General features: G+C 34.8%; 1 protein-coding gene across 1 annotated transcript in view; it reads right to left on the bottom strand.

Annotated features, from left to right (window-relative positions):
• CNTNAP2 (contactin associated protein like 2) overlaps positions 1–13,858 on the bottom strand; it is a 1,672,147-nt gene that overhangs the window by 1,348,232 nt on the left and 310,057 nt on the right. The window contains 1 exon segment of the mRNA XM_030933000.1: positions 2,436–2,639. Coding sequence (XP_030788860.1) covers positions 2,436–2,639 — 204 coding nt within the window.

The raw sequence follows: 13,858 nt of genomic DNA on the forward strand, positions 1-13,858 counted from the left end.
ATTGCAGCACTATTCACAATAGCAAAGTCATGAACTCAACCTAAATGCCCATCAATGATAGACTGGACAAAGAAAATGTGGCACATATACACCATGGAATACTATGCAGCCATAAAAAGAAATAAGATCTTGTCCTTTGTAGGACATGGATGGAGCTGGAGGCTATTGTCCTCAGCAAACTAATGTAGGAACAGAAAGCCAAATACCACATGTTCTCACTTATAATTGAGAGCTGAATGATGAGAACACATAAACACATGGAGAGGAAAAACACACACTGGGGCCTGTCAGAGGGTTGGGTGGGGAGGAAGGACAGCATCAGGAAGAATAGCTAATGTAAGCTGGCCTTAACACCTAGGTGATAGGATGATCTGTGCAGACAACCATCACGGAACACGTTTACCTACGTAACAAAGTTGCACATCCTTCACATGCACCCATGAACTTAAATTTAAAAAAAGAGAAAGAGGTACCATTACTTTGCCAAAACTATAATTTTGAATGCCAGTACCAATATTGCAGATCTTGACTTTAGCTTTAAGTAAATCCTAGCTACATCATCAACATACAGACCTACATTGTTATTGTCCATTAAAAAACAACAACAGGTTCAGGAATGGTGGCTCATGCTTGTAATCTCAGCACTTTGGGAGGTCAAGGCAGGCAGATCATCTGAGGTCAGGAGTTTGAAACCAACCTGGCCAACATGGTGAAACCCTCTCTCTACTAAAAATACAAAAATTAGCCAGGCATGGTGGGGGGAGCATGTAACCCTAGCTACTCAGGAGGCTGAGGCAGGAGTATCACTTGAGCCCGGGAGGCAGAGGTGGCAGTGAGCAGAGATCATGCCACTGAACTCCAGCCTGGGTGACAGGGTGAGACTCTGACTCAAAAATAAGTTAATAAATAAATGAAAAATAATAAAAAATAAAAACAACAACAACCGCACATAAAACAATAACTTCTTTAAATTCAGATGTTTCAGCAGCCAACATATCATTTCTCTGTGTTCTTTCTCTCTAGTTAACTGTAGTCAAAATATTTAATTACACCTTTCATTCTTTCTTTACCTAGAAAATTTGTCTTTTCTATTCCACTGAATGGAAATTAACAGTAACCTCCATGCTATTAAGCCCAATATTTGCCTCTCTGTCTTCATCTTACGTGACATTTAGAGGAATTCAACAGTTGACAACCACTTTTGTGTCCTTGATTTCTGTGATACTACACTTTCTTCATTTTCTCCTACTCACTATTCACGACTACTTAGTCTGCATTTTAGTCTTCTCTCAATCTCGTATCCCAACTTCCATAATAGAAAGTTCTACTTAGATGTTTAATAAGCAGAATTAACCATGTCCAAACTGATCTCTAGAGTTCCTCCTAAAGTCTTCTCTATTTCTGAAAATGACACTAATGTCCATTTGGTGCTGAAACCCAAATCCTAGGGCTCATTCTTTATTTCTACTCTTTTCTTCTTACGCTATATTCAACCCATCATACGTCATGCTGAATGTACCACTAAAATAATTTCCTTAATTGAAATATTTCTCTGCATCTCCCCTGATAACCACCTCATACAAGCAGTACTATCTCTTACCCAAACTATGCAGAAGTTCTGCTGCGACTCTCATATCTACACAAGTAATTCTGGAAGTCTCAATGCACTTGTTAAAAGTAAGATGATAAAGCCATACAGTTTAATGCGTTCCAACAGCTTCCTATTCTTAAAAATAATATCTAAACAATTTGGCATGCCCTGCAGGATCCCACAGGATTTGGGCAATTTCCACCTCTTGGATTTCATCTTCTGTCTTAATAACCCACAGCATTTATGCACAGCAGCATCCTTCCTGTTTCTTGAGCATGCTTTTTGTCTTCAATGTTCTCTTCCTATGTAATCCCATTTCTCTCATGTTTTCATGGCTAGTTCCTTTTCATCACTCAGATCTCATCTTAAATATTTTCTCCTCAGAGTAGGCTTTCGTCACTACACATTCCAATATTGGCCCTGTTGCCTTTGAACAGGACATATTAAACTATTTCCCTTATCATATCAATCTTCTCAACTGGTTCATATCTATTATTTGAAGTCATTCATTTTTGCTTAGTTGTTTTAAAATAAGAATAATAAATGCTATATTGTCTGATACCTCCATTAGGTCATGAACTTAATGAGCTTAAGGATTTTGTCTACTTGTTCCCTGCTATAGGCCAAAGACTGGTATAGCACCTTGTATAGCAGAGGTGTTTAATAAATATTTTTTGAATGAATAGGTATTTCATTATATACCAACTGTTATACATTAAGAATGAATTGACAACATAATATGAGCTCTTTTTATAATTTACATTTTAAAGAATTGAGCAACATGAACATTTTCCTAATGGGAACATCCATAATGGAAAGAATAGTACTGAGAATCAGAACATACCTAAGTTTAAACTGAGGACCAGCTTGGCTTTTTTCAATTCCAAGGTAATGTAATCTCCTTGCTGTCCTTCTCCGTGCAAGATTACTCCTTCACTTTCAGACGTTTTAAATTTCAAGGCAATGACATCTTTCAGTGTTTTCATCTTCTTGTTTCTGAATCTATATGGTAATACAACATGGCCATCAAAGTTGATAACATCAGCCCCTAAAACAAACAAACAAAAAAATGAGTTTAGTCACCTATGTTACCAACCACTTCAAATAGATGTCTGCAAAGAATAAATGAGAATTAAATAAGTGTTTTCTTTTTTTGAGACGGAGTCTCGCTCTGTCGCCCAGGCTGGAATGCAGTGGATTAAATAAGTGTTTTTCTTGAAAAATTGACAGTCCTCTGTTTTTATTCTATTCCTTCTTTTGATTTTTGTGTTGTTTTTTGAAGGAGATTTTATGGAGAGTATTGATAAAAATGCTCATAAAAGCTCTATCAGTTGAACATTTTACTTTAATTACAAAATTAGTAATCTAAATTCAATGGGTTATATGCCTCAAATCTTAACTTAGGAATCTAGAGTTTAGTCCAAAATAGTAAAATTTTTAAATCTCTAACAGATTAATAAATGTTTTATTCCTTAATAATTCCTCATGATTTTAAGTATATATTTTATTCAAAACGTTGCTTTCTTTGATGTAAGAATGAAGGCACTTGGAATGTGATCTTTTATGCTATTCTCATTTTTTTTCTAATGGTTTTTATATTTCACCACAATTTTAGTAAACCTTGTTGTAGTATTCAGAGTTTACAACCAACTTAATTTTCAGAAACTTCTTAACATTTATTCTTAGGAATCAGTCTGTCTCAAATTTCTTATTACTTCCTTGCATTTGGAATGGAGAATTGGGCACCATTGTTTGTTTTTTCTCTACGTTGGACACAGATATCTCCACTTATCCATATATGAGTTTGAAGAACAAATAACCAGCATATACTATGACTCCAGCAGCTCCAATTTTAGTTTTAGGGGAATATATTAAAATGAGGAAAGTATGTAATCTTTTTTTTAAAAAAAAATGTGAAATTTTGTCACTATGATCCGAAATATGTGATTGTGAGGATCCATTTTATAACTACTATTTATTTCACACCAGAAATAAAAATGAGATGATATTATTTATTAAGCATTATTGGTCAATGCATTCTCAATTCATGGGATGATTCAAAAATGCAATGTAACCATTCAGATCAAATACTGAGTTCAAATAGAAGCTTCGTTACCATGATCAAATCTTCATTGTTAAAAATATTTTCAATAGACTATTTCAGTAAGCTTTTCATTTTTAAATCATAAAAAGCATAGTCAAATGGAACAGCTCTAATAACTTTAGAATTACAAGCCTGGAGAAAGCTAGCCTCTAGGTTTTGGGCAAGGTCTGGTTAAAGAACTCCAGAGGGAGACATTGGAGAAAAATAATAGCCAGTTTAAAGCCTGTCAGATAAATATTTTCTCATTTCATGTCCTAGTTCTCTGGCACTTGTTTACTTCAATCACCACCAGAAACACTTTGGTTTGCCTTGTAAGTGGAGCATACCACCAAATAAATCCCGATGGTGGCCACAGTAGAGATGTAGAGCTGCCAGAACCACATCCACTCTTTGTTTGTGTTGAGTTTACCTCATTCTATGAAGTGAATTGTTGTGAATACAGTCACTTTAAATATTACTTAAAATGAAATCTAAGCTTGCCTTTCAAATCATTGATGGCTTTCACGTACTTTGAAAATATTTATGCTAGTATCTCAAATATTTATGCTTTTAAATAAGTTTGTACAATGTTATATGATAAAGCATTCAGAAAAAATATGACTTTAAACTTTAAGTTTTAATTCTTATAATCAGCTCTTTATTGCCCATAAAAAGACTTTCTTAATCAACAGAATTCTGTTCTCTGAGACTGTGAATCACAGAGGTTTATTTTAATATGAGGGAAAAAATCAACTGTTAAATTTTGGCTTCTGCTAACACTGCAAAGGCAATTAGACTTTAGCTTAATCATATATACTGTCACAGCTGAATTTCAATGGCAGTATCTTTATCATCTGCAATGAGAAATAAAGGAGAGAAAAAAAAGGAATTTGATTTTCAGATTCCAACTTGAACTTATAATCCAGCAGTTGATAGACACTTTTTGTCTTGAAAAGTGAATAAAAGAAACACAGATGAGAGTAAATTCTGAACTCTAGACAGTAGTTTTGCAGTCAATTTCCTATCAGTGACAGTTAAATAATAGACACATTATTGTTTTAAACACCTTCAGCATATTTTAATTGATGTAACATATTTCTAATTCATCTCTCAGGAAGTAAATGTTCCCTGAGCTTGTATTCAGGGAACAAGAATCACCTCCTCTATGCTTTCTTCTAAATCAAAACACATTTAATTCTAGGTACAGAATACTGATTTATGAAAATGTTAATGCATTTCTGTCTTACTTTTAGAGCAATGAGAAAATGTGACAGAAAGGATGAAGATGGCTTATTTTTTTCAGACAATCCTAAGATATTAATAAAAACAGGAAGGAAAGCTATTCATGTAGACCAAGTCTCACTTTACAAATAAATGGTAAGCAGTCAGGGTCAGCTGGGAAACAAAATGCTCTGTAAGGTAGATTCTCCACAGAGAAAAACAAAAAGTTTCAACATATTTTCCCATCTATCTAGCCATCTATCTAAAACAAAATTAAAAGTTGTTTTCTATGAATGGGTTAAATGCTTCCAAAATATCAGCATGTCCTCTTGTGGATATAAGCTCAGAACTGGCTTGAAAATTATAAAATTTCTAGGAATAATCTATGATATTTACACTTTAATACACACCATGTACTTTTTAAAAAGTCTAGGATATTCTATAATAATGTAAAGAACATCCATCACAGTTTAGCTCTGTTTCCTACAAAAATAGATTAAAATTTCATTTGATACCTAATAATGCATTGTGCTTATTTGGGGACAAGCCACGTTTTTCTTCTATTATCCTGATTGCTTATCACTCCCTAGAATTAAGTTTTCTATGCAGTGATTAAATATGTATGGTTGAACTGTTTAAGCAATCTGAACAATAATGGCTAGTCAAAAAGTGAATGCAAAATCATAGTGTTTCCACAATTTTGTTCCTAACAATAGCTCAGCAAGCTGGTAATATGCCCAGTTCATCAAATCATCATGGTAGAAAGGGCTTTTTCAAAAACATTTTATTGTTCCTTAGTCTTCACTTTCTAACTTTGAATAAGATAATTTGAAGAAGTGTTTACCATATAAAAATTTTAATATTAAAATTTTACGTTTATTTAATATTTTAATTTTAAAAGATAACTTTGCTATATATTTTATTACAAACTATGTCTATAGCTCAAAAGAAATTAAACAATACAGAAATATAGAAAGTAGAAAGTGAATCCCAACCACAAAAGTTCACCAATGTTAATGGGTACTTAATTGGTGCATATCCTACATTTTATATATTTACCTAAATATCCAACTATCTAAGGTATGGAATAATTCATATGTATCTATATTTAAAGATATAGCTAGATATATCTTTATCTACAGATATAGATATATCTTTATATATAGATACAGATATAGATACATACCTCAGATACAGATAGATACAGATAGATAGATATCTATATATATCTATAGATAGCTATAGATAGATCTATCTATCTATATATCTGAGGGAGGAAGGGAGAAGAATATGGAGAGTGGGAGGGAGAGAGGGAGAATTTCATTTCATTTAGTCATGGTTCAAATTGTACACTAATAATTTGAGTTTGGGGTGATCTAATATCTATAGTACAGGGAAATTGCATGTTTTAGTTAATTAAAATGTTTTATTAATCTTCATAAAAGGCCCTTATAAAAGTAAGAATATAAAATGTGAAACTGTAGTCTATTTATCTGAAAAAATTAAAAAGTATTTGCATATAGCATACCAACAAATAAGTATTCAAGAGTCACTTTTAATACCGCTTCCCTATCAAATTTTTTCAGTTACTTTTACAGGGGATCTGAAAGAAACAAAAAGGTTTAAAGAAAAAAAATTAAACAGGCATTATTTCATCTTTTTTTCTGAAATAACTAATGATAATATACTATTTGTGATTATTTTAAATTGCATATAAAGAATCTTTATGTATGTACACAGATACACATATGGATAATACTGTATATAGTTTGTGTTTGGTTTTTGTTACTGTACATTTTTAAAATCTTATTTCATAATTTTGTTTTCTAAAACAGGATTTTGATTAGCTAAAAAGGTACCCTCATTTCAGTGTCCAAGTTCTTCAATGAAAATTTTGTTGGAAGTTTGTTTTTATTCTCATAAATAAACCTTTTATTTTGGAAAAAGTTTAGATTTAGAGAAAAGTTGAAAGGTTGTTGGAAAGATAGGGTTCCCATACCTTTTACCCAGCTTCCTCTAATATTAACATTTTACATAACCTGGTACATTTGTCCACATGAAAATACTATCTTAAGTAAAGTGGTATTCCCTCAAATACAGATTAGACTTGGATTTCACCAGGGTTTCACTAATGCTTTTTTGCTGCTGTTCTAGGACTCAATCCAGGATCTCTCATTGCATTTAGTTATGATGCCTCCCTAGTCACTTCTAATCTGTGACAGTATCCAATTCTTTCCTTGTCTTTCATAACTTTGATCCTCTAGAGGAGCACCAGCCGGGTATTTTGTAGCATCTTTCTCAGTTTGGATTTTTCTGATGTTTTCTTAGGACTAGACTGCATTATTGATATTTGGGGAGAATACCACAGAGTTGTGGAAGCATGTATCTCAAATATATATACTATTTAATTTTCAATTATATAATAGTTCAATAAAGGTAAAAAATTATATAGGTTTTTAATTAGAAAAAAAGGAAACAAAATGAAAGACATTCTTTTATAAAAAAAAACTAAAAACTAGTAAATTTGGAACTTTAAATTTTGTGAAAGCATACATCTTTCACAAATACATATAAAGCATGTAAATCTAAAAAAAAAGTAAAAATGTATATTAACCAGTGAGTACAGAATCTAATATTACATAGTTCACACTAATAAATACCAAATCACTTCGAGTTTGAAATGTATTTTATTTCTGAAACTGAAGTTTAAAAATACTAGAAGACAGAATTTGTTTATTTTGCAAATTTCACACAGATGCAAATCTGTGTATTATTTTTATTGTCAGATGTCAAAATTTTAGATACATTGATCATTCTTCACAAAAAGTGTGACTGCCAACTTCATCTCCTCTCTATTCACCCAGCTTTATTCATTTTTATGGCATTTATCTCTACCTGATACATTGACATTTGTATATTTACAGCATATCTCCTCTGAGACTTTCTTTTGTTCCATTCTAAAGCCCAGTACTTAAAACAGTGCCTGAAAAACAGTGAATGTTCATTAAGTATTTGTTTAATGTTTGAATGTTGTCACTCATATTTCTATTAATTGGATTAAGGTACAATAAACACTGTTATTTCATACTTCATTAAAAAATTAGGATCACTAGATTGAAAGAAGTTTCAAGAATCTCGCTGATCCATCTTGGTGCTACAACTACAAACATACTTGAGGTTTCAATAGTCAGATAAAAACATTGGTAATATTAGGCTACTTTTGGGGAGCTGTGGTGGTGGGCAAGAATGTATTCCATTATTTTAAATTGACTCAGTCCTAGAACAGACACAACTCTTGTGGACTCAATCTCATTCCATCTACACATTGCTTTGATCTGAATACTTTCTTTCTCCTAACCCACTGCCTTTCTTTTTTTCAATGCATCTGTGATATAAACCTAAATAGTTAAAATAGATTTCAAAATATCAGTATAGCTAATTTAGAGTAATAGCAGCAAATGACCTTTTTCCTCATCCTTTAAAAATGATCTAGAGATAGAATCTGAAATCATTTCTACTTTGGGGAAAATGGAACAAAACAAAAAAACTCAAGGCTCTTCTTTCCTGCAGGCCAGCATCTCACAGTTTTTGCAATATTTCTGCTTAAAATATGTTGCTTTGCCCTTCAGTGCTTGATATCCCCTAGGACAATGATAACAGTATCAAAAGACTCTCATTTCATTTCTGCATACCATTTAGATTCCAATCCAGTAACTTGGAAGGCTGATCCACATGCATGTTCCACAGGCATATCTCACTCTACCTGCTCAACATATAATTATTTCTCTGAGCCCCACTACTTTTATTATATCCACTATCCAGTCACTCAAGCCAGAGATCTGAAACTTTCTTGAGCTTCTTTTTTTTTTTTCCTTTTTGCCTACCCACATTTAGCGAGTTCCAAGACTTGTGAAATATAGAGCTTTGTGCAGTGGCAGTATCATAGCCAGTCAGTTTATCTGAGGTGCAATGATTGTTAATTGAAATTTAATATTTCAATTTGATATTTCACTTTGATATTTTTAAAACTTATAGTATACTTTTGTATGTACTACCATAAGCCCACCATTACCTCACATGTTGCCTATTGTACTAACATTGTTAAGTGATCAACTCTCGTCCATTGGTCTTATTTCTCTTAAATCCAACTGATATGAACAGGAGACAAGAGGGTGGTTCCCTGGCAAAGGCCTCGCCTTCAAGCCTGCAAACTGTGGTGCTAAATGAGAACAGTTATCCTGTTTTCCTGTCCAACTGTTGCTTTTTTCAGAACCAACCTGGCCCGCCGTGCTCCCCATCCTATACTCATAAAACCCCCAAATGCCAGGTTCCATGAACAGATAAGCAGTAGAACAGAAAAGCAGCACAGCAGAGAAGGAGAGAAGAGAGGAAGCGTCCGTACATCAAGAGGAGTTTTGCTGGGGAAAGTCAGATAGGAGACTGGCCGTGGGATGGTTGAACTCCAGGGGAAGATCATCTTCCCACTCCATCCCCTTTCCAGCTCCCCATCCATCCTGCTGAGAGCCACCTCCATCACTCAGTAAAATCCCTGCATTCCCCTTCCTTCAAGTCCATGTGACCTGATTCTTCCTGAATGCCAGACAAGAACCTGTGTACCAAGATGACAGGGTATAAAAGGCTGTCACCCTGAATCTCCACTGAACTGGTTAACACTTAGCCATCCACAGATGGCAAAGCTAAAAGAGCACTGAAACACCCCCAGACACGGCCGTGGAGCCAGAGCCCAAAAGCACTTGCTCCAGCTCACCTGCATGTTCCTCCTCCCAAAAGGGGTTTTTGCTGAGCAAAGGAGCCACACTCCTGTTGCAAGTACCACGAAGGGGTCCAGGGGACTCTCCTGTCTTAAAACCATCACAAAGAAGCTAGAAAGACCTTTTTGAACTAAACTCTTTCCCAAAAAGATCAAAAGCCAGGTTCTTCAGTGAGGCCTATACCACCCTCAATGATATAGCTTCTGCCTTCCCATTCAGGCTCACTTTTAGTGCCATCTTTCTTTTTATGTGCTCGTGATGGTAAACGGATTGAATTCCTCACAAACTTCACACCTTTCCTTGGGCTATGATCACTTTCCTCAATGAGCTGTCATTTTTCTGAGTTCTAGTTTACTTTTAGGCATCTTCCAAGCCTCAGATAAGCCTCACCACTAGAAAGTTTGCCTGTGTGAAACAGCCTTGGTCTATTGTCCCCTAGCTCCTTGCATACTTTTATCATTTTACTTCTCGTGTCATATTGAATTTATCTTCTTTTGGGTGTGATTTTTCCTGTGCACTTGAAGTTCTTTTAGGATACAGGCTTTGGATTGTTCTGTTTTGGATTCCTGGCAGCATCAACATTTCCTGATGGAACTGATGGAAACATCATTTAGGTTTGAAACTATGCAAAAGGAGAATTCCACTGTGGTATTATTTCCCCTCTAAACTATGCCTGTGATCATGCAGTTTACTTCCTAAGAGTACAGACTTATACATGATTTAATGCTATATAACTCTTACAACTATGAGTGTCCGATACGAATAAATGGTTTTAAGCATAACATGCTTTTATTATACTTACACTGGAGTTATTTGTTTGTAAGTCAAAGGCCAAAACATTGAACTCCTGTATGAGTTTAAATACAGAATATATAATTTCCTTTGAATTAAATGCATTAATGAGAAACTTGCATATTCTAAAATTAAAGTCACTAAGTTTTAAACACCTTTTAGAGCAGTCATTGTATGTTAACCTGAAATAGTTATTGATTTTGAGAGGCAAGATCAATTGACTCCCACATATTTTATTTTTAATTTTTGAATTACTCCACAAAAAATGTATATATGATAAACTGTGAATGGCTGATTATCTAGTTGGCCCATTGAATCACACACACACACAAAAAACAGACACAGGAAAATATTAGTAACTTTTTAAAGTTATAGCATTAGATACCACATTATTCAACATGAAAAGACAAAAAAGCCCACTGAGGTACCCTATGCCTCCCAAAATGGACATGCACACACACATACACCCCTCTCCACACACACACAAAAACACAATCACACCCCTATATTCTGTCCTCCCTCTCAACCACTCATTACCCACAGGATATCAGAAAATCAGAGTGGTCTATTTCTAAGCAGGGTTATAACTCTCATATATCTAATAATGCAGAAATAATAAGCAATTTCTGAAAATTAGCACATAATCTATTTGTAGGAAATCCACGTGGAAGCTGTTTTTATTTATTTTTGTACATCCAAAAGTCAAATAAATTAGATTTGCCTTCTCTGTGATAATATTGCTGTTTACTGAAAATAGCTCTACAATGTTGACCATACAAAATCTAGTGATTTTGCTAGTGAAAAGACTACCTAGAATTATAAATCCTAAGTAAATGCTACACAGATGAGGCAAGAAACCAGACATCAAGAAATTCCTCAGAATGTCTTTTGATTTAAATTATTCCCAACATTTATTTTGGAATTTTAAAAATCTTCTATTCAGTTCACCTCCTAGTTCGATTTAAAATACCATCGTCAGTGTTCTGTCCAAATTTTGATACTACATAGATTAAAGATAGCAGTTTAGTTACAAATGGTGATAAGGAACTTGTTTTGAGGCACTCTTTTCATAGTAATTTATATAGCATTGAGGAAAAAATCAATTATCCCTATGAGTAAAGGGAGGCTGGTAGCTGTGGAGGGTGGGAGCGGGGGTAATGGCAGCCACCTGTGTCATTTCTTGGAGCTGCCATGACTTTAATTTCCCCTCTGTCCTGACCATGTATTTTAATCTCTGTGCTTCAATGCTTTGACATCTGGGGACTTGCTGACCCTAGAGGGACTGCCCTTCCCAGGGTTAGCCCATTTCTAGAGATGGTAAGCACACTTTCCAAATATAAAACAACCAATCCAGAGTCCACACCCCAACTGCTTCCTTTATCCAGCTTTCTCTCTTCTGGACCATGATCCATCTTCCCTATTCATCCCAGAATCAGGTACAAGACAATTAGGATCAGCCTCTACACCCTAGAGCCCACTGGAATAATTATTCCAGCTAGCCAGACCTAAGCCTGCTTACCCTGCTGCACCTATTCCTTCCCATGGAAACCACAATAAAGGATCTTGCCTACAGTTTTTGCTTCCCCTCTGCCTCCTGATAGACCTGGTGCTTCCCTGAGCTCCCTACCTCCGGACTACACCCTGTGGCATGGCCTGCCCCATCCTGTTGGGAACTGTGAGTAATAAAATATTAGTATCGTTTCACGGCAAGTGTTTTCTGGTATGTTGGCCTTATTATGTCTCAAATTTTCTACTAATAAACTACGTTAGAAAATACTCTGTACAGAAAAGTATTTTACCATATCTTAGAAAAGAAGCGAAAAATCAGTTTTGATCAAACAAAAGTCTAAGAATTGTTGGCAAAAGTCCATAGACCCGCAAAAAGCTCCTTTAAAGCAAATTTTAGAAAAACCATTATGAAATGTCTAAGATCAACTTCTGGACTCTGAAATATCTTCTACACCCATAACATTGTGTCAAGACATGGCGTTGTGGAGGTAATGGGGTGAGTTAAAAAAAAAAATGCACAAACTTCCCTGTGAAAAGAGAATTAAGACTGAGTAAGATAAATTCAGATAGATAGGGGAATGGCACATTCAACTGTTCTAAAAAAGCTCAGTATTTTGTGACTTTATTACATAAGGCTCACAATTCATGTGCAGGGTGAGAATTGGAAGATTAAAGACTTAATGCTCCCTGAGGAAGCTGAGAGCCCATGTGTGTAATGATGGTATTCTAAGTGGAAAATGCATGTCCAGGTTTACATTGGAAAGATAACTTCCGTGCTGGTGAGGGACAGGACAAAGGGTGTGGAAAGGGTCCAGAAACAGAGAGAACAAAGATCCAACCTCAAATGAACTGATGTTCTTACAGTGTTGACAACAGTGACGCAAAGCCAGAATTCAGAAGACACCTATGTCATTAAACGATGCAAAGCATTCAGATGATGCATTATTGCTACCCAGAATTTCAAAGCAGTTAAGGCTTTTATACTAACTGAAGAATTTCAAATCAATATTTACAGTTGTGGTTGACTCCAGGTGTATGATAAATCCAATATTACAAGGCCTCAGAACTTAAAATGAAATTGACAGTACCCTGAAAACAAAAGCAAAATGTCAAAAACTCCTCTTTGAAACGTGCTACATATTCGAATTCATTTTCCCACCATTTTAATTTTTAGACAGAATCTTAATTTGTTACTTCTTTAGCTATCCAAAATTTCTACACTCTATCCTTTTCAAATTCATCTGATATGCTTTGTCTCTGTTTCTCCACCCAAATCTCATCTTGAATTGTACTCCCATAATTCCCACGTGTTGTGGGAGGGCTTGCCGCCGTCACGTACAAGGTGTCTTTCACCTCCCGCCATGATTGTGAGGCCTCCCTAGTTAGGTGGAATTGTAAGGTCATTAAATGTCTTTCTTTTGTAAAGTGCCCAGTGTTGGTTACATTTTTACCAGCAGCATGAAAATGAACTAATACATCATCCATCCATCCGTACAACCATCCGTCCCCACAACCATCCGTCCCCACATATGTACATGAACAAACACCATTACTTTAAACATGTAAAATAATTATTTTACATGTCAAAAGGTGTAAAATAATTATTTTACATGTTTAAACTGATGTCTGAACTATATACATTCATCAACAACCCCTATGCATTTTTCTGGACAAGTAGCAATATGTGATAGGTGATTAGTAAACAATGTCATTTTTATTTATTTTACTTTCTGTGCTTTCCTGAAAGCTAAATTAGTTGGTACAAATGATTTTCTCTTATTTGCAAGAAATTGGGACGTATGCGTGCAGTATTTTTTGAGGTTATGCACATGGTGCAAGACATTACAACAATTCTTTATTTTTGGTTTGATTTCACGTACCTTTGGGTGA

The sequence above is a fragment of the Rhinopithecus roxellana genome, chromosome 6 (assembly GCF_007565055.1).
Source record: "Rhinopithecus roxellana isolate Shanxi Qingling chromosome 6, ASM756505v1, whole genome shotgun sequence".
In the NCBI taxonomy this organism is placed as follows: Eukaryota; Metazoa; Chordata; class Mammalia; order Primates; family Cercopithecidae; genus Rhinopithecus; species Rhinopithecus roxellana.